This window comes from Entelurus aequoreus, linkage group LG18 (genome assembly GCF_033978785.1).
Source record: "Entelurus aequoreus isolate RoL-2023_Sb linkage group LG18, RoL_Eaeq_v1.1, whole genome shotgun sequence".
NCBI lineage: Eukaryota > Metazoa > Chordata > Actinopteri > Syngnathiformes > Syngnathidae > Entelurus > Entelurus aequoreus.
This window is the reverse complement of record NC_084748.1, coordinates 34,574,341-34,593,546: the sequence shown is the minus strand read 5'-3', so window position 1 is coordinate 34,593,546 and position 19,206 is coordinate 34,574,341. Positions and strand designations below refer to the sequence as shown.

The 19,206-nt window shown below is 36.9% G+C and overlaps 1 protein-coding gene across 1 annotated transcript; it reads left to right on the top strand.

The window, feature by feature from the left end:
• The first annotated feature begins 1,535 nt into the window (after positions 1-1,535).
• pglyrp2 (peptidoglycan recognition protein 2) lies at positions 1,536-18,788 on the top strand. The gene is made up of 4 exons (XM_062027030.1): positions 1,536-1,691; positions 7,480-8,340; positions 13,393-13,603; positions 17,755-18,788. The coding sequence occupies exons 1-4, from the start codon at positions 1,616-1,618 to the stop codon at positions 18,056-18,058; spliced, it is 1,452 nt and encodes a 483-aa protein (XP_061883014.1). The 5' UTR covers positions 1,536-1,615; the 3' UTR covers positions 18,059-18,788.
• Positions 18,789-19,206: the final 418 nt, after the last annotated feature.

Sequence of the window (19,206 nt, the reverse complement as noted above, 5' to 3'; positions counted from 1 at the left end):
AGTGTGGCTGCGCGATAGTACAGATTTGAGCACGGTCATTCTGCTTCGTCATTATTCTGCCGATATTACAGTTAAATCAATATCCGTATAGCAGGTGTAAAGAAAATATGCAACACATCCCTTCTCATGGCTCCTTTTAAACACGAGTTCCTGTTAGTGGTTGTGTACTTAGTGGCTTCCTTTGACCAGTAGAGGGTGCTGTAACAAAGGGAACAATACAGTATATAAGGTCAAACCTCAAACGTTTTCCCTTTATTTGCAGGGGTGTCCAAACTTTTTACACACCATCCATCCATCCATTTCCTACCGCTTATTCCCTTCGAACCGCGGGGGGCGCTGGAGCCTATCTCAGCTACAATCGGGCGGGACACATATACCTTTAGGACCCCCCTCAAGTTTGGTTCAGGGGACCTGGAAGGGTCTCAGTCATAAATATGTTAAAAATAACTCACAAATCTTTTATTCAGTGCTCAAATCTCTGGATCAATTTCAGGTGTATCTGTCGATATATATATAGCCCTAAATATATATATATATATATATATATATATATATATATATATATATATATATATATATATATATATATATATATATATATATATATATATATATATATATATATATATATATATATATATATATATATATATTGGGGGGGGGGGGGTCTTTTTGTTTAAAACTCTTGTTTCCTATGGCAAAAACACAAAATGTGCAAGATTTTCACCCCAAAATTTAAAAGTGGAATATTTGATGTGAAGTAATTGGAGCTTGAAATAGGTCAATAATTCATAACATCATTGATTTTAATTAATTATTATTTTAGAGCAATGGCAGTTTAAAAAAAATAAAATACTACTACATTTTTTGAAGATCCAAAAGGCAAAATAGTCAAAAATAAGTATTTTTTAAAATTATTAAAAAAAACAACCTTTATCAATAAAATCTCTAGATCAACTTCAGATCAATCCTGTTGATTATAAGTTTTCATTTTTTTAAAATGTTTTTTTCCGTATTTGTTTTGAAGCCTTAAATTGGTAAATAATTGATAACAACATTGATTTTGATTCATTATTATTTTTTGAGCAAAGAAAAGAACAGCCTGCATGGCTGCTTTGTGTCAGTAGTGACAACATTGCAACTATTTCTTGTTACATTTTACCGGTTTGCTCTTTTATTCCACTTTTTTATGTTTTTCAAAATATTTTTATAATATTTCTAGAATGTGCAGCCGGCAAAGTATGGCCCTCGGGCCATACTTTGGACAACCCTGCTTTATGTGGTTTAATATTTTCTTTACATTAACATAAACAATACTTAAAAATATATAAAAATATTTGGGTATTTGTTCTTTTAAGCCCTATACAAAGTGTATACTGTAGTGTCCTACACTACTGTAGTAGCATATTGATTTTAAGAAAGACAGCAAATCTTTGCTAAGCAAAACTAACAAATCTATCATGGACTTTCGCTTCATGTGGGACCTTTGTGTGGGAACTGTCAATGTTTTGCTCGTTTTGAACTTTTAGTAGGCTGAATCAATATTTTCAGTAGTGGACACAAGTAGAAGTACATGTGACATACTTGTTCTTTCTTACAGCTCCTGAGATACAACATGTTGTCTTTTCAGGCGCCACTCTTCATCTTGACGTCATCCTGCTGCTTCTTTTTCACTTCTGGCAGGCCGGCAGGTACGAGACCAATTGTTGTTGCTGTGTGTAATTTGTTTTGTACTGTCATACAGGGCCCGGCCCTAGGCTTATTAACAAGATTCTGATTGCGGTCCCGCTTTCGGTCTTTAATATTACCCGTGTTACACGCTAGGGCAGGGGTTGGCAACCCAAAATGTTGAAAGAGCCATATTGGACCAGAAAAAAAAATCTTTCTGGAGCCACAAAAACTTAAAAGCCTTATTATATAAGTCTTATAATGAAGGCAACACATTATATAAGTGTCTATATTAGCTATATTAGCCTACTATCAAAATAACTGTTGGCTGACACAAATCTTCATCAACAGAAATGTTGAAATGTATTGTTTATTCTACACATTTTTACACCATTAGAAAACATGAGTAAATCTTCTCAGAGGGTGAGATAACTCCTGGAAATTACTGGCTCAGAATGGCCAAAGGTATATATGTGTGTGTCCAAGTTAAAGGAAACGGCAGGCTGTCTTCTTCTAATGGATTTATTACAATCTTTGCAAGCCGGGTAACGTTTTGCTGTGGTCTGGAACAACATGGCACACAAACAAACGAGGCATAATGATTGATTGATTGATTGATGCAATATGTACATACAGCTAGCCTAAATAGCATGTTAGCATTGATTAGCTCGCAGTCATGCACTGACCAAATATGCCTGATTAGCACTATGACAAGTCAATAACATCCACAAAGCTCACCTTTGTGCAGTCACGCACAGCATACAACGTTTGGTGAACAAAATGAAACAAAGGAGTGGTATAAAACAGTGGTCCCCAACCATTTTGTAACTGCGGACCGGTCAACGCTTGAAAATTTGTCCCACAGAGGGGGATGGTATTTTTTTTTTCTGTCATAAAAAAATGCAAACATATGTGCTTACGGACTGTATCCCTGCTGACTGTATTGATATATATATTGATATATAATGTAGGAACCAGAAATATTAATAACAGAAAGAAACAACCCTTTTGTGCGAATGAGTGTGAATGAGTGTAAATGGGGGAAGGAGATTTTTTGGGTTGGTGCACTAATTGCAAGTGTTTCTTGTGTTTTTTATGTTGATTTAATTTAAAAAAAATATATATATATATTTCTATTTATTTTATTTATTAATTTTTTTAAATTTCTTGTGTGGCCCGGTACCAATCGATCCACGGACCGGTACCCGGTGGTTGAGGACCTCTGGTATAAAACACGTCTTTATGTGGCAGCATCAGAGAAAGTTGTACTTCTAAACAAACTATGGTGAGTTCAAGGACCGCCCAAATTAGTAGGACAAAACGGTGCTCGCCAAATACTCTCATCAGTGAAGCATATTTAATACAAACAGTGGGATTGCTAACAATTAGGATGGTTTGTGTCATGTTTGTTCTTCTAAAGAAACCATATTAATTAAAAATATATATTTTCCCCTCCATCTTTTTCTATTTTCATACATTTTTGAAAAAGCTCCAGGGAGCCACTAGGGCTAAAGAACCGCATGTGGCTTTAGAGCCGCGGGTTGCAGACCCCTGCGCCAGGGGCACTAGGGCTAACTGAGTATTATGTATTTTTAGTATTATATAATGTCCAAAGTTAACATGAAAAGGTAAAAAAAATATGTTGATAGATGCAAGGGGTAAGAAAAGTATTTGATTACTATTACAGTAGTAAAGCCAAATCAATACTGCCATGCCGCTTTGGCAATATTTAAAAAAGGTAAACAAAACACAATATATGGGCAACAACTATGAAAAAACAAACGTTATTTAGACATTATATCTTTAGGGAAAAGGTTGGGCTACAATACAAACTTAAATAGTACGGTCGTTTTAGAAATACGGCCATAAATCTGTCGCGATAATGGCGTTCGAAGCATTCCTGAATTAGCAATTATCTCAATGGGCTTTTGAATGGAAATGCCCGCGATGCTTTTACCAAACTAAAAAACTTTTACAAAGGACATGTTGACTCACAGCTGAATGAAAGTTTAGCAGAAACAAAGTATCATTGTATCCATGATGTCATTCAGTCCATCAAAGTAGAACAAGCAAACACCTACAGAGCACAGCGACCATAATCACGTGGTACCCCCCTAGTGGTTGTGGCCCTCAACAACCCCACAAAGTGTTTATGCCAGGGCCCGACCCGGCTGTAATAAATATACAAAAATATGGGGAACGCTATCGTAAGACTGATATTTTTTATTTTAAAATGTTATTATTCTTACCTTATTCTGATTTAATTTTTCTGGTAAAATATTTTTTTTCTTGCATGATTACAACAGTATTCTTGAAAAACTGGTAATACTGCTCATAATATTGCAAGTCTGTAGACTTTTCTGGGCGCATTCTGACTTCATTCTCAACTTTTTTTTTTGTTACAACTTTATGGTTGTAAAAAACAAAACAAAAAAACCCCAAATAAATTATGATTCAATAATGGTCAAAATAATTTTTTGTAATGAGGTCAGGATTCTGAAAGTTCCATAATACAGCACTGTTATTACAATGGTATGCTTACAATATTATGATTTTTTTCCCTGACAATGACATCATAATTGTTGTAAATCTTTTTGTAGAATCCTGACTTCATTCTGGGAAAAGGGCGTCTTTTTGTTATGATACCGCTTTATTCCCAAAAAATGTTAATTTTGCTTTTCGGAAAAATATTAGGAATCTCCGTAAAAGTAAAAATTGTTCTCATCAGAATCAGAATAGTTTTATTGCCATTGTTTGAGAACGGGTTCACAAACTAGGAATTTTTCTTGGTGCAAACGTGCGACATAAAACACATATAACACATATTTGGTATAAAAAGAGCTGTGACTGAGCTATCAGATAGACTTAGAAGGGATTCAAGGAATTCAAGGAGCTGCTGTTAGGAGTTATTGTTCATTTGCCTGATGGCCGAGGGGAAAAAACTGTTCAGGTGGCGGGAGGTGTGGGTCTGGATGGAGCGTAGTCTCCTGCCTGAGGGGAGAGGGGAGAATAGTGTGTGTCCAGGGTGAGAAGAGTCAGCTGTGATCCGACCCACACGCCTCCTGGTCCTGGATTAGAAAAAGTCCTGGAGGGATGGGAGCTTGCAGCCAATCACCTTCTCAGCAGCACGTACGATGCGCTGCAGTCTATTCTTATCCTGGAGTGTGGCGCCGAGGAACCACACTGTGATGGAGGAGGTCAGAATGGACTCTATGATGGCTGAGTAAAACTGCACCAGCATCTCGGTCGGCACCTTAAGTTTCCTCAGCTGCCGCAGGAAGTACATCCTCTGCTGGGCCTTCTTGATGAGGGAGCTGATGGTCAGCTCCCACTTGAGGTCCTGGGTGATGGTGGTGCCCAAGAAACGGAAGGAGTCCACAATGGGGACGGGGGTGGGAGAGTCAATCAGGGTGAGGGGGGATGGTGGGGCTGTGACTTTCCTGAAGTCCATGATCATCTCCACTGTGGACTTCAGGACTTCATTACATTATTACTTGATTTGACTGTTGTTGTAATATTACACATTTACTGTATTCTCATAAAATTACGCAAAAATTCTTGTAAACCTGAAGGTTTATAATAACATTGCAACGTTATTCTGGTAAAATACTTTTTTTTCGTAATATTAAATTGCTTCTTAGAATTGTGACCCAATTTTCGGAAAATTGCGTTATTTTACCTTTTACATTTTGACATATTTGTGAGATTAGAGGGAGATTAAAAACATTTGACTTTATTGTCGTAACAGTACAGAATTTTCTCAATACATTTTTACTTGATTTGACTGTTGTTGTAATATTACAAATGTCTTCTCATAAAGTTATGCTAAAATGATTGTAAACTTTAACTTTTATAGTAATATTGCAACTTTATTCTGGTAAAATACTTTTTTGTCGTAATAGTACATTGCTTCTCTTAGAATTGTGACTTAATTCTCGGAAAATTTTGTTATTTTTCCTTTTACATTTTGACATATTTATGAGATTATACAAACATTTTAAACATCGGACTTTATTGTCGTAACAGTACAGCTTTTTCTCATTACATTATTACTTGATTTGACTGTTAATGTAATATTACACATTTATTGTCATAAAATTACGCAAAAATTATTGTAAACCTGAACTTTTATCATAATATTGCAACGTTATTCTGGTGAAATACTTTCTTGTCGTAATATTACATTGCTTCTCATAAAATTGTGACTTGATTTCTGGAATAATTCGTTATTTTTCCTTTTACATTTTGACACTATATTTGTGAGATGAGAGACAGATTAAAAAAATTGACTTTATCTTCGTAACAGTACAGATTTTTCTCAAAGTTATTATTTAATTTTCAAATAATTTTGTCTGTTGTCACGATATTTCAAGTTTATTTTCATAAAATGACAATACCATTATCTAAAACTCTGACTTTCCTATATAGTATAGTATAGCGGTACTAATGAATCAAAAATGGTACTATGCTCTGTTTGAAAAGTACCGGTTCCTGGGCATGACGGCGTGTCGTCACGTCATGACATTGCTGGTTTAGGAGCAGAGGAGCATGTTCGGCAGTGCACAATCACAGAGTACTTACAAACAGACACAGAGTGTAGACAGAAAAGGGATAACGGATGCATTTTGGCCTAAAAACTAATGATAAAGGTGAAGTTATAACACTGAAACGCCCTCAGGAAGAGGTGCTTGAAGACATGGCTAGCTAGCTAGCGGCTAACATTCTGCCCCAGTTGGCAGTGTTTTAGCTACTTCTAAATCACTAATCCTCGCCTCTATGGTATCATCCCTGCAGGACGAGGAATAGCTAAACATGCTTCACTACACACCGTAGCTCACTGGCGTCAAAATGTAAACAAACGCCATTGATAGATCTACACCTAACATCCACTGTAATGATACCAAGTACAGTAGCGTTTCTAGTTGATACTACTTTGTTTTCTTACTTACAACTAAAAGAGAAGTTGTCTAGTATGTTCACTATTTTATTTAAGGACAAAATTGTTCTTTGATTGCAAAAAAAACATGCGTTTAATGTACCCCAAGATTTTTTCTTAAAATAAAGTCAATAATGCCATTTTTTTGTGGTCCCCTTTATTTAGAAAAGTACAGAAAATTATCGAAATACATTTTGGTACCGGTACTAAAACATTGGTATCGGGACAACACTAATCCTGGTTGTATAAAGGTTTAAACTGTTCTTGTAAAATTACGGCTTCCTTGTATAAAAATGTCATCTTCTTCTTGTAAGATTAGTACAGTATAGGACAGGGTTGGGCAAACTAAGGTTGGTCTTTTTAATCCGGCCCGCCAAATATTAGAACAAAATCAGGCAAAGATCTGTTTTGAGGATTGCCACAACAAAACTGACACTAGACTTTGACACATTGGCAAAAAAAGGGTGATCAACAACACTAAAAGAGAATTTAAGTGTTAACCCTTTAATAATGTTTCTTTGAGGTTCTGATATGATATTGTTGAAAATAGATGTACTATGATTAAAATGTTTGGGAAGTCTACTCTTAGTTCCAACATATACATATGGGTTCTACATGTAAAGCGACTTTGGGTACTTAGAAAAGCGCTATATAAATCCCAGGTATTATTATTATTATTATTATTATATAAAGGTATAATATGCTTTGAAATGCATCATGTGTTCGCCCGGCCTGTCTTGTCAAATTTAAAAAGCCAATGTGGCCCCTGAGCCAAGAAGTTTGCCCACCCCTGGTCTAGGACATGAGTAGATAAGTATTTAGTTTCGTAAGGGAAGTGTGGCTCTGCTGTGTGACTCACTGCAATGGTCATGCAGGTACTCACCTGCGGAGCATGGACAGCTTCATCCACGCCGTGCAGCAGCTGGAGGAGTCCAACCCGGGTCTGTCCGCCCTGGCGCTGGTCAGAGCCCTGCGGAGGACTGCGGGCCATGACGACGCCATGACCATCCACTTCCTGGGTGCTTCGTATAACCTGAGTGACGCCGCGGGCCTGGAGACCTCCATCCTCAACGCCTCCTCTTTCAGCTTTTTCGACAAGGCCATCCATCACATTGTGACAAATAACGGCGAGGAGCGAGGGGTGGCCCTCGCCCCGGACGGCACCACGGTCGCCCTGGCGCCTTTACTGCTAGGAATCGAGTCTGGACTCAAAGCAAAGCTGGAGGGGACTTTGGCCACCGGGCTCTTTCCTCTGACCTTAGGAAGGACGCTTGGATTAGCCTTCCTCAGCCTCCAAGACATCCCCTTAGCCAATCGACTAGGGCCCGATGGGTGCTGGGACAGCGTGCGGCGCCCCAAAGTATTCAAGCTCCATTGGCCCGCCACGCCCGCCACCGATGCCGTTATTAACGGGGGGATGGATGGAGTAATACTTGGCACGGACATCAGCAAACCACCCACAGCTGTCGAGCCTCATGCTCTCAGCCAGATCCTGAACGCGTACTACAGTTTCACTCTGCGCAAGGGGCGGGGTCTTGATAACGTCTCCGAACACGTTAGTCCGAGGCGAAGGGAGATCTCGAGATCCATTCTGGAACCTCTTGACCTTCACAGTGAGGTGATGGAGACGCTTGCGTTGGTGTGGAGGTTGGAGAAGACAGAATGGATCTCCATGGACACCGGCATCAAGAAGGCGGTTAAGGAAGGACTGGAGGCGTTTGTGCACAAGTACTGGGGTAAGTCTTAACCCAAACCCCAACCAGGGGCGTATTAAGTCATTTGGGGGCCCAAGGCAAACCTAGTCATTGGGGCCCTCCACATAACATAAACAACATGGTCGTTGGGAAACGACCATGCAGGCTGCACTTTAAAGCATGGCGAGCTGCACAACGAGTATCACTGATTCTTTTACTGCGATTGATAGGAATGTTAGTCAAAAGATCATTATCGGACCGGATGTGACCAGTCGCGCTATTATTGTGAAAACTGAAAGTGTGTGACTGTTGGGAAAAAGAGAGCTCTTGATGCTCTTGACCAGTGGTGTCAAACGTACGGCCCGGTGATGAGTTTGCCAAGTATTAAAATTAGCTGCTTTCTTTTTAACAAAAGAAACTGCTGTTCTAAATGTGTCCACTGGATGCCACAATAGCAATTCTGTTAGGCAAGCAAACGGTTTAGCAAGAGGTACACAAAGGGTGACTGTGGCTCCTCCGCCTCGACCCACATAAAACTTAAAACCTGCCGTTTTATGTCTTCTGCTTCGAACACATCGTTATTTGGCACCCTTACTCCCCCATAATGTCTCTGTCAAACACGACAAACCCTTTTGAATAGTTTTTACCTCCGTTTCTTACTGTTTGTTGAGTTAGCACTGGATTGACACGTGGACATGACAAAGGAGGTATTTGATACCTAGAAGAGTTTACATGTTGTGTTTTTTTGTTCAATCCCAGAAATACTGACTTATAGTTTAATCCTGGCTTTGTAGATACACTGAGACCAAGCCTAAACTCATTGTGTTTTTGAAGCCGCACCAATTTCCTTAGCATTTTCAACAAATTTGAAGTGTTTTGTCTGGAGAAGATTATTTGTGATTTGTACGTTTTCAGAATGTGCTTTTTCTATTTTTGGCCAAAGCAAAACAAAGAAAACAACCTGGAGTTGTCTTTTTATTTTTAAGTTATCATGCCATGATTTTACCATTCCGGCCCCCTTGGGAATAGATGTTCCTCCTTGTGGCCCCTTAGCTAAAATTACTTTGACACACCCCTGCTCTTGACGAACAAGACTGCTGATTTAAAACAAGTGTCTCTCAAGTTTCTATCCGCCGAGCTTGCACTACATTTTACCAGAACCTCGGTTACAAAAGTTTACCATTTGGAGAGCTTTAATATAGAAATATTTGCGATGAAGAGCGTCTTTCTCCACTTGCATCCTGCACTGACGTTAGCTCTTACTTTTGGTATAGGTTTAATAACAACTATTTGCTTTCTTCTCGCCTTCTCCTCTTGTCTGCTCCACCTGGGTAACTCATTTATTTCTATAAAAACCTCTCATAACTGTGGCAGCAGGTTGTTTTTTTATGAGAGGTTTTGGGGAATAACATACAGTATGCATAATAGAAGACACATTTTACTATCAACCATTTTAAAAAGGGCATTCAAAACACTTTACCTAACCCTAATTGAACACTACCTAGCTTGCCATGGACCTATTCTGTTTATGAGTGGCAACACATGTTAATTATGCACATTCTACATTTAATTGTTCAGCCTGTCAGTAAAAATTGTATTTGTTACACTAGGTGTGTCAGAAAAGTAACGGTACTCTCATTTAAGAATTTTTGGCTATTTTACCCACTTCTGCTCTTAACGGCACACCACCAAGCGTGCCATGATCTATTCTGTGTATGAGTGGCAACAAGTGAGGTACACATGTTAATAAATATGCACATTCTTCCACCTAGTAGAAGAGCATTTAATTGTTTAGTAAAATGCATAATAGAAGGTACATTTTACTATAAACCATTTAAAAAGGGCATTCAACATACTTTACCTAACCCTAATTGAACACTACCTAGCTTGCCATGGACCTATTCTGTTTATGAGTGGCAACAGGTAGGTACACATGTTAATTATGCACATTCTGCATTTAATTGTTCTGCCTGTCAGTAAACATTTAATTTGCTACACTACGTGTGTCAGAAAAGTAACGGTACTCTCACTTAAGACTTTTTGGCTATATTCTACCCACTTCTGCTCTTAATGACACACCACCAAGCGTGCTATGATCTACTCTGTTTATGAGTGGCAACGAGTAGATACACATGTTAATTATGCACATTCTTCCACCTAGTAGAAGAGCATTTCATTGCTCTGCCGGTCAGTAAAAATGGTATTTGTTACACGAGGTGTGTCAGAAAAGTAACGGTACAATTTTTGGCTACTCTACCCACTTCTGTCCTTAACAGCCCACCGCCAAGCGTGCCATGACCTATTCTGTTTATGAGTGGCAACCATACTTGCCAACCCTCCAGGGAGACTCACAAATTTCAGTGCCCCTCCCGAAAATCTCCCGGGGCAACCATCCCCCCATTTCCATCCGCACGACAATATTAGGGGCGTGCCTTAAAGGCATTGCCCTCAGCGTCTTCTACAACCTGTCGTCACGTTCGCTTTTCCTCCATACAAACAGCGTGCCGGCCCAGTCACATAATATATGCGGCTTTAACACACACACACACACACACACACACACACACACACACACACACACACACACACACACACACACACACACACACACACACACACACACACGTGAATGCAATGCATACTTGATCAACAGCCATACAGGTCACACTGAGGGTGGCCGTATAAACAACTTTAACACTGTTACAAATATGCGCCACACTGTGAACCCACACCAAAGAAGAATGACAAACACATTTCGGGAGCACATGCGCACCGTAACACAACATAAACACAACAGAACAAATACCCAGAACCCCTTGCAGCACTTACTCTTCCGGGACTCTACTATATACACCCCCCGCTACCACCAAACCCCGCCCCCCAACTCAACCCCACCCCCCCATCTCCCGAATTCAGAGGTCTCAAGGTTGGCAAGTATGGTGGCAACAGCTCGATGGATAGCTATACAAGTGAATTAAACACATTCTTCCACCGAGTGGAAGAGCATTTCATTGTATTATACATCGCTGGTGTGTATAAATGAAAAGAGATGCATTATTTGTAGTTAATAGGGAAATAGTTTTGTGGCACCAGGCCAATACCATCCCTACAGTGAAGCATGGTGGTGGCAGCATCATGCTGTGGGGATGGTGTCCAGCGGCAGGAACTGGGAGACTAGTCAGGATAGAGGGAAAGATGAATGCAGCAATGTACAGAGACATCCGCAACGTTTCCCATCCAACCGGATGAAGCTTGAGAGGTGCTGCAGAGAGGACTGGGCGAAACTGCCCAAAGAGAGGTGTGCCAAGCTTGTGGTATCGTTTTTAAAAAGACTTGAGGCTGTAATTGCTGCCAAAGGTGCAAAGGGTATTAATACTTATGTACATGTCATTTTGAGTTTTTTATTTTTGAAGAAATTTGCAAACATTTTTATATTTATGTTTTTTTCCGTCAAGATGGGGTGCTGAGTGTACAATAATGAGAAAATAAAATGAACAATTTAGATTTTAGCAACTAGCTGCAATGAAACAGTGACACATTTAAAGGGGTCCGAATACTTCCCGTACCCACGGTATTCTGTTTATGAGTGGCAACGGGTGGATACACATGTTCTTATCATTTCCCTTTTTCAAACCAATAAATGAATATTTTTAAATCGGAATCTAAACTGGCTGCAGTTAATTTTAATGGACGGAAGTGGAAAAAAATGAAGTACACAAGGTGTGTCGGAAAATTTACAGGACTGTTGATGTCGATGCCATCTTTTCACAACCAGTTCTTTCAGATGATCAACCAGCACTTAAAAAAAAGAAGATTGTGAAGCGTTTGGTGCAAAAGAGAAGAGGTGAGAGTTGTGTCAGTCCTACACACCTTGTGTACACTGCAAAAACTGAAATCTAAGTAATATTAAATATCTCAAATAAGGGTGATATTTGTTTATTTTCTGTCTGATAAGATAATTCTTCTCACAAAGCAGATTTTATGTTAGAGTCTTTTACTTGTTTTAAGGGTTTTGGTCCTAAATGATCTCAGTAAGATATTACAGCTTGTTGCTGAGATTTGATGACCTATTTTAAGTAAAACATGCTTGAAACTAGAATATCAACTGTTGCAAAGCTGTGTCATCAACACTCACAAGTATAAAACTACTTTTTTAAAGTAATAATTTCTTATTTCAAGCATGAAAAAAAAAATCATGATTTTGACACAATTTTGTCTCATAATTAAAACAGATGACAGCCAAAAGGACTTTGCTGTTTTATTTTCAATGAAACAATAGAAAATACGCACTCATAAAGTAGTACAGTTGGCACAGTACAGTAAACTGACAGTTAATATTTAAACATTTAACATGTGACATTTCAAACAATTTTGAACAGAAATAGTTCATGCATATTCATATAAATTTCTCAAAATTACAATTAAAAAAAAGTTTGGCCAGGGGCCGGGCTGTATATATGCGCACTAATTGACTGAAAGAGCACTCACTTGGCACGATGATGTCATGTTATCGGTGGAAAAATGCATTTTTAGACCATACGATTTGCCTGAGCGGCTAGTAGACCCCGAGAGTAACAAGCGGTTGCCTTGTTGCCTTTCCATTAAGAACAATACATTAGTTTTTAGTATAAGTTTGCTGGTTTCAAGAAATGTAATGCCGAGCGCATATCATTATGTCAAGATAATGGCACTAGCATTTACTTATTTTAAGAATATTTTTCAACATATTGAGCAAAAATGACTTTTTTTTCCACCAAGAAAAGTGCACTTGTTATTAGTGAGAATATACTTATTTTAAAGTATTTTGGGGTTCATTGAAGTTAGCAAATTTGACTTGTTTTGGAAAGTCTTGACAAGCCAAATTTTCTTGTTCTATTGGCAGATAATTTTGCTTAGTTCAAATAAAATACCCCTAGTTTTCGTTTTTTTTTCTTGTTTTGACTTTTTGCAGTGTATATTTCAGAAATAACATCCTTTCTCCAATAATTGCCTGTTTACATAAATAAACTATAACTGCTGCATATTAAGACTCTATTGCACTTGGTTCCATTCAAGACTGCAGTAACTTGGATATGTTCCCCTTTTTTACGCCAGATTGCCCTCAAATCATCCCTCGCTGCCAGTGGGGGGCAAAGGCCCACAGGGGTACGCCCATCCCACTGTCTTTGCCCCTTGGCTTCGTCTACATTCACCACACCTACGAACCTTCCCGGCCATGTCTGTCCTTCCCAACGTGCGCCCACAACATGAGAGCCATGCAGCGCTTCCACCAGGAGGTGCGAAACTGGAGCGACATCGGATACAGGTGACACGTTGTTGACATACGAATGCAATTTGGAACAAACTACTAATTGGATGCCTAGAGGGCGCTAACTTTGCAAGGTGTTTTTAAGCATCACAGCTTTTAGCACATAATGACGTTAACTAAGATTATGACATTTTTCCTCATAGTATTATGACGTATTTAACACATAGTGATATTTATTTGCCTGTTACCACACAACTTGTTTTGTATTCCTTTAAAGTATTCTCATAAAATTATGATTTCAGTTATATTATGACAAAAAACACTTAACATAGTATTATGAGTTAAATTCTCATAAAAGTACAATATCTTCCCATAAATTTAAACTTGATTCTCCTAAAAAAAAAAAAAAAAAATCAACACTTTCTCCTAATATTATGAATTTATTGTCATTAATTTTAGACCTTTTCTTTCTTCTTACACCACAGATTTATAACTGACCTTTTCCCAAAATATAACAATGTTCCCTTTTTTGTCGCGAGTACCGTATTTTTCTGACTATAAGTCACAGTTTTTTTCATAGTTTGGCCGGGGGTGCGACTTATACTCAGGAGCGACTTATGTGTGAAATTATTAACACATTACCGTAAAATAGCAAATATTATTATTTAGCTCATTCACGTAAGAGACTAGACATATAAGATTTCATGGAATTTAGCGATTAGGAGTGACAGATTGTTTGGTAAACGTATAGCATGTTCTATATGTTATAGTTATTTGAATGACTCTTACCATAATATGTTACATTAACATACCAGGCACGTTCTCAGTTGGTTATTTATGCGTCATATAAGGTACACTTATTCAGCCTGTTGTTCACTATTCTTTATTTATTTTGAAATTGCCTTTCAAATGTCTATTCTTGGTGTTGGGTTTTATCAAATAAATTTCCCCAAAAAATGTGACTTATACTCCAGTGCGACTTATATATGTTTTTTTCCTTCTTTATTATGCATTTTCGGCCGGTGCGACTTATACTCCGGAGCGACTTATACTCCGAAAAATACGGTACTACTTTTTTCTTTTAAAATAACAATTTCTCGTTTTTTTGTAAAATTACAAAAAAAAATTCACTCAATATTTGGACTTTTCTTAAAATATTATGACTGTATTCTTGTACAATTATGACTTTTTGTTGTAATATTCAGACTATCCTCTCATGAAAACAGCTTTATTCCTTTACTCCTATAATATTAGGATTTCCTTTTCATTAGGACGATTACATACCCTGACAATCACAAATTAATTCTTGTAAAATTGGAACTTTTCTCATAATATTGCAACTTTATTCTGGTCCAATAAACCTTTGTCCGAATATAACTGTTCTTGTAGAAATTGGACTTAATTCTCAGAAAATTATGTATTTTTCTTTTTAAATTAATCCTTATGACACTTTTGACACCCCTGATCTAATCAGTTCCCTATCCCACTTTGGACATTTCTGGACATTTTTAAAAATAAAAATCCACCCCTAACTTTTGCTAACGGGGGTAAAAATGACAAATAACTTTGCTCAAATTCTTGTTCCAATATGTTTTCAGTTGAAGCACCGCTGACTCATGCTGTGCGCAAATATTGATAATCTTAGTCAACCACAAAGGAAGGTCAGCGTGTGATAAACACTAAAGGTCTAATCTGATGGACAGGATGCTTTTAGTCACGTACCAAATGTAACTAAATGTCTGGACAAGTGTTTCCCAGTCACAGCACCACAATGTCACTTATTGGGCTGAACATTATTATGTATTTACTACAAATAATGTATCTTTGTTTTATTCTTGCAAGATTATGGACATTTGTTCTCTGAAAATTAGGACTTTCTCAAAAGATATATTAAAACTTTTTTTTGTACTCATAACGTAATTCTGCTACAACACATGTTTGTCCTTATATTACAACTGTTCTTGTAGAAATTTGAGTTAGTTCTGAGAAAATTATATATTTTTATTGTTATATTCAACATAATTCTTGTAATATTGTGACATTTTACCTCAGTATTATGACTTATTTATCACATCATGATATGTATGACTGTTTATCACACAACTTTTTTACTATTCCTTTTAAAGTATTCTCCAAAAATACAGTTATATTATTATGACAAAGAATATTTTTTAAATAAAATAATATGTGTTAAATTCTCATAAAAGTACAATATTTTCCCATTAATGTCGACTTGATTCTCCTAATATTATACATCTACTGTCATTAATTTTAAACTTTTTCTTTCTTCTTACACCACCACCGATTCCTGACCTTTTCCCAAAATTTAACAATTTTCTTCTCGTAAAGTAAATACCTTTTTGTAGCAAGTACTACATTTTTCTTTTAAAAATAACAATTTCTCTCACAATCAAAAATTAATTCTTGTAAAATTTGAACTTTTCTCATAATATTGCAACTTTATTCTGGTCCAATACACTTTTGTCCGAATATTACAACTGTTCTTGTAGAAATTTGACTTCATTCTCAGAAAATGATGTATTTTTCTTTTTATATTAAGCCCTTTTTTTGTCAGATTTTGACATTTTTACACAGTGTTATAAATAATATTATGACTTAATATGATTAAATTATCATTAAAATTATCATGGTAGTTATCATGAGTTTTCGAAGTATTCTCGGGATATACACTACCGTTCAAAAGTTTGGGGTCACATTGAAATGTCCTTATTTTTGAAGGAAAAGCACTGTACTTTTCAATGAAGATAACTTTAAACTACTCTTAACTTTAAAGAAATACACTCTATACATTGCTAATGTGGTAAATGACTATTCTAGCTGCAAATGTCTGGTTTTTGGTGCAATATCTACATAGGTGTATAGAGGCCCATTTCCAGCAACTATCACACCAGTGTTCTAATGGTACAATGTGTTTGCTCATTGGCTCGGAAGGCTAATTGATGATTAGAAAACCCTTGTGCAATCATGTTTACACATCTGAAAACAGTTTAGCTCGTTACAGAAGCTACAAAACTGACCTTCCTTTGAGCAGATTGAGTTTCTGGAGCATCACATTTGTGGGGTCAATTAAACGCTCAAAATGGCCAGAAAAAGAGAACTTTCATCTGAAACTCGACAGTCTATTCTTGTTCTTAGAAATGAAGGCTATTCCACAAAATAGAAAAAGTCAGAATTGATTAATGAGAACAAATTTGTAATATTATAGGTATATATTTATATATATACTTAAACAGTGTCATAGGTAAAGATATACACATATGTATGTGTGTATATATATATATATATATATATATATATATATATATATATATATATATACATAAATATATATATATATACACACATACACATATATATATATATATATATATATACACACATATTGGACGGCGTGGCGAAGTTGGTAGAGTGGCTGTGCCAGCAATCGGAGTGTTGCTGGTTACTGGGGTTCAATTCCCACCTTCTACCTTCCGAGTCACGTCCGTTGTGTCCTTGGGCAAGACACTTCACCCTTTGCCTCTGATGGCTGCTGGTTAGCGCCTTGCATGGCAGCTCCCGCCATCAGTGTGTGAATGTGTGTGTGAATGGGTAAATGTGGAAATACTGTCAAAGCGCTTTGAGTACCTTGAAGGTAGAAAAGCGCTATACAAGTACAACCCATTTATCATTTATTTATTTATATATATATATATATATATATATATATATACACATATATATATATATACACATACATATATATACACATACATATATATACACATACATATATATATATATATATATATATATATATATATATATATATATATATATATATATATATATATATATATATATATATATATATATATATATATATACACACATACATATATATATATATATATATATATATATATATATACACATACATACATACATACATACATACATATATATTATATATATTATTATAACTTTGTTCTTATTAAATAATTTCTGACTTTTTCTAACTATTATGACTTTCTTGTAATATTCAGTCTTTCCTCTCATATAATGACAACTTTGACTTCACTCTACTCATTATCATGAAAAGTTTTATTGTACTATCAAATATTCTTGTAAATGAATAGTGAATCTTATAAAAAAAATGATGATTATATTAAGACTTTATTCTCATAGAATTAAAACTTTTGTGATGTCAGCTTTGTAGTCGGGTCTGACGGCTACGTCTACGAAGGCCGTGGTTGGACCCTGCTCGGCACGCACACGAGAGGACACAACAGCCTCGGGTACGGCGTGTCAGTCATCGGGAACTACACTTCCGCTACCCCATCGCGTCACGCTTTGGACCTTCTGCGCCATCGCCTGCCGCGCTGTGCGGTGGACGGAGGAAAGCTGGTGGCCAACTACACCATCCACGGCCACAGACAGATGGTGAACTACACTTCCTGTCCAGGGGAATCCTTCTTTTCAGATATAAGAAGCTGGGAGCACTTCAAGGACTGATAGGATATTGTCAATACGCACCAGTGGACACCATCGCCTTATGCAACACAACACATTTACGACCTGATTTGCATAATCAGCATAAGTTAATTTCATTTATCCCTGTCCCAGCTTCTGGATGTCATTGAACGTTGCCGTATAAATGTTGGATCGCTTCTTGCATGGTTCATTTACCGTATGTATATAAGTGTATAAAAGTACTACGTTACGCAATGTAACATGTGAAACTTGTATTCTTCTGGTTGGGTATTCTTTTGGTTGTGTCTAACGTGCCACCACGGCGGCCTTTGGTTTTGATTGGCCTTCTGCACATTCTCAAAAGTTTCTTCCAAGTATCGTTATCACTGTAGGAGTAGAGGACAAGGAATGGCATGCTACACACACCGAGCAGGACGACACAAGAAGCTAAACGCTATAGTTTGAACGTAAAGTAGGGGTGATCGATCCAGATGTCGATACTATCGATACCTAGTATAGTATCAGTATATAAATGATACTCAAGTGATCAGATCGATATTTTTTTTATTGTTTTTGTTTTTATTATTACACATTTTTTTGGGGGGTGTTTAATGTTTCCTGGACACAGGAAGGCTTTCAGATTAAAACCCAAATTATTTAAATGAGAACCAGTAGTATTTTTAGTTTAGGTTATTCACTAGCCATTTTATCCTGTTAAAAAATAGTGCGAAGCCCTCAAATTCCACACATCATCGGATTTATAACAATACTGACACATTCTAAATGCAGTAAGAAAGGCTTTAAAACAAGTTGATATTGTGTTTAGTTTAATTATTTGCTACAAAACATTTTCAGGTCTATAAGTTATTGTGAAAGAATCGGATGCAGACTCGAAATCGGGTCAGATCAGAGGCCAAAAATGTTGATCGGCACAAAAATGATTTGCTTTGTCAACTATAACGTCAAAGCAAAAGTGTCAATGTTCAGCACGTTAACCTACAAAATGACATTAATCTGTACTTTCCGATTTCCAGACAACATGTAAAGTTTAGAAATAGTTTGTTTTTGTTAAACCGACATTTTCATTTATCAATATATTTCTCTACTGCCCCCAAAAGATCCTGCAAATCTTCTCTGGAACAAAAAACTTTTGTGTCATCAGCAAAAACCACAAACTTCCAAAATGTCGT

Coding starts and splice junctions, on each gene's coding strand:
- pglyrp2 (XM_062027030.1), top strand. CDS start 1,616: ATGTTGTCTTTTCAGGCGCCACTCTTCATCTTGACGTCATCCTGCTGC. Junction 1,692..7,479: donor CACTTCTGGCAGGCCGGCAG/GTACGAGACCAA, acceptor ATGGTCATGCAG/GTACTCACCTGCGGAGCATG. Junction 8,341..13,392: donor GTTTGTGCACAAGTACTGGG/GTAAGTCTTAAC, acceptor TTTTTACGCCAG/ATTGCCCTCAAATCATCCCT.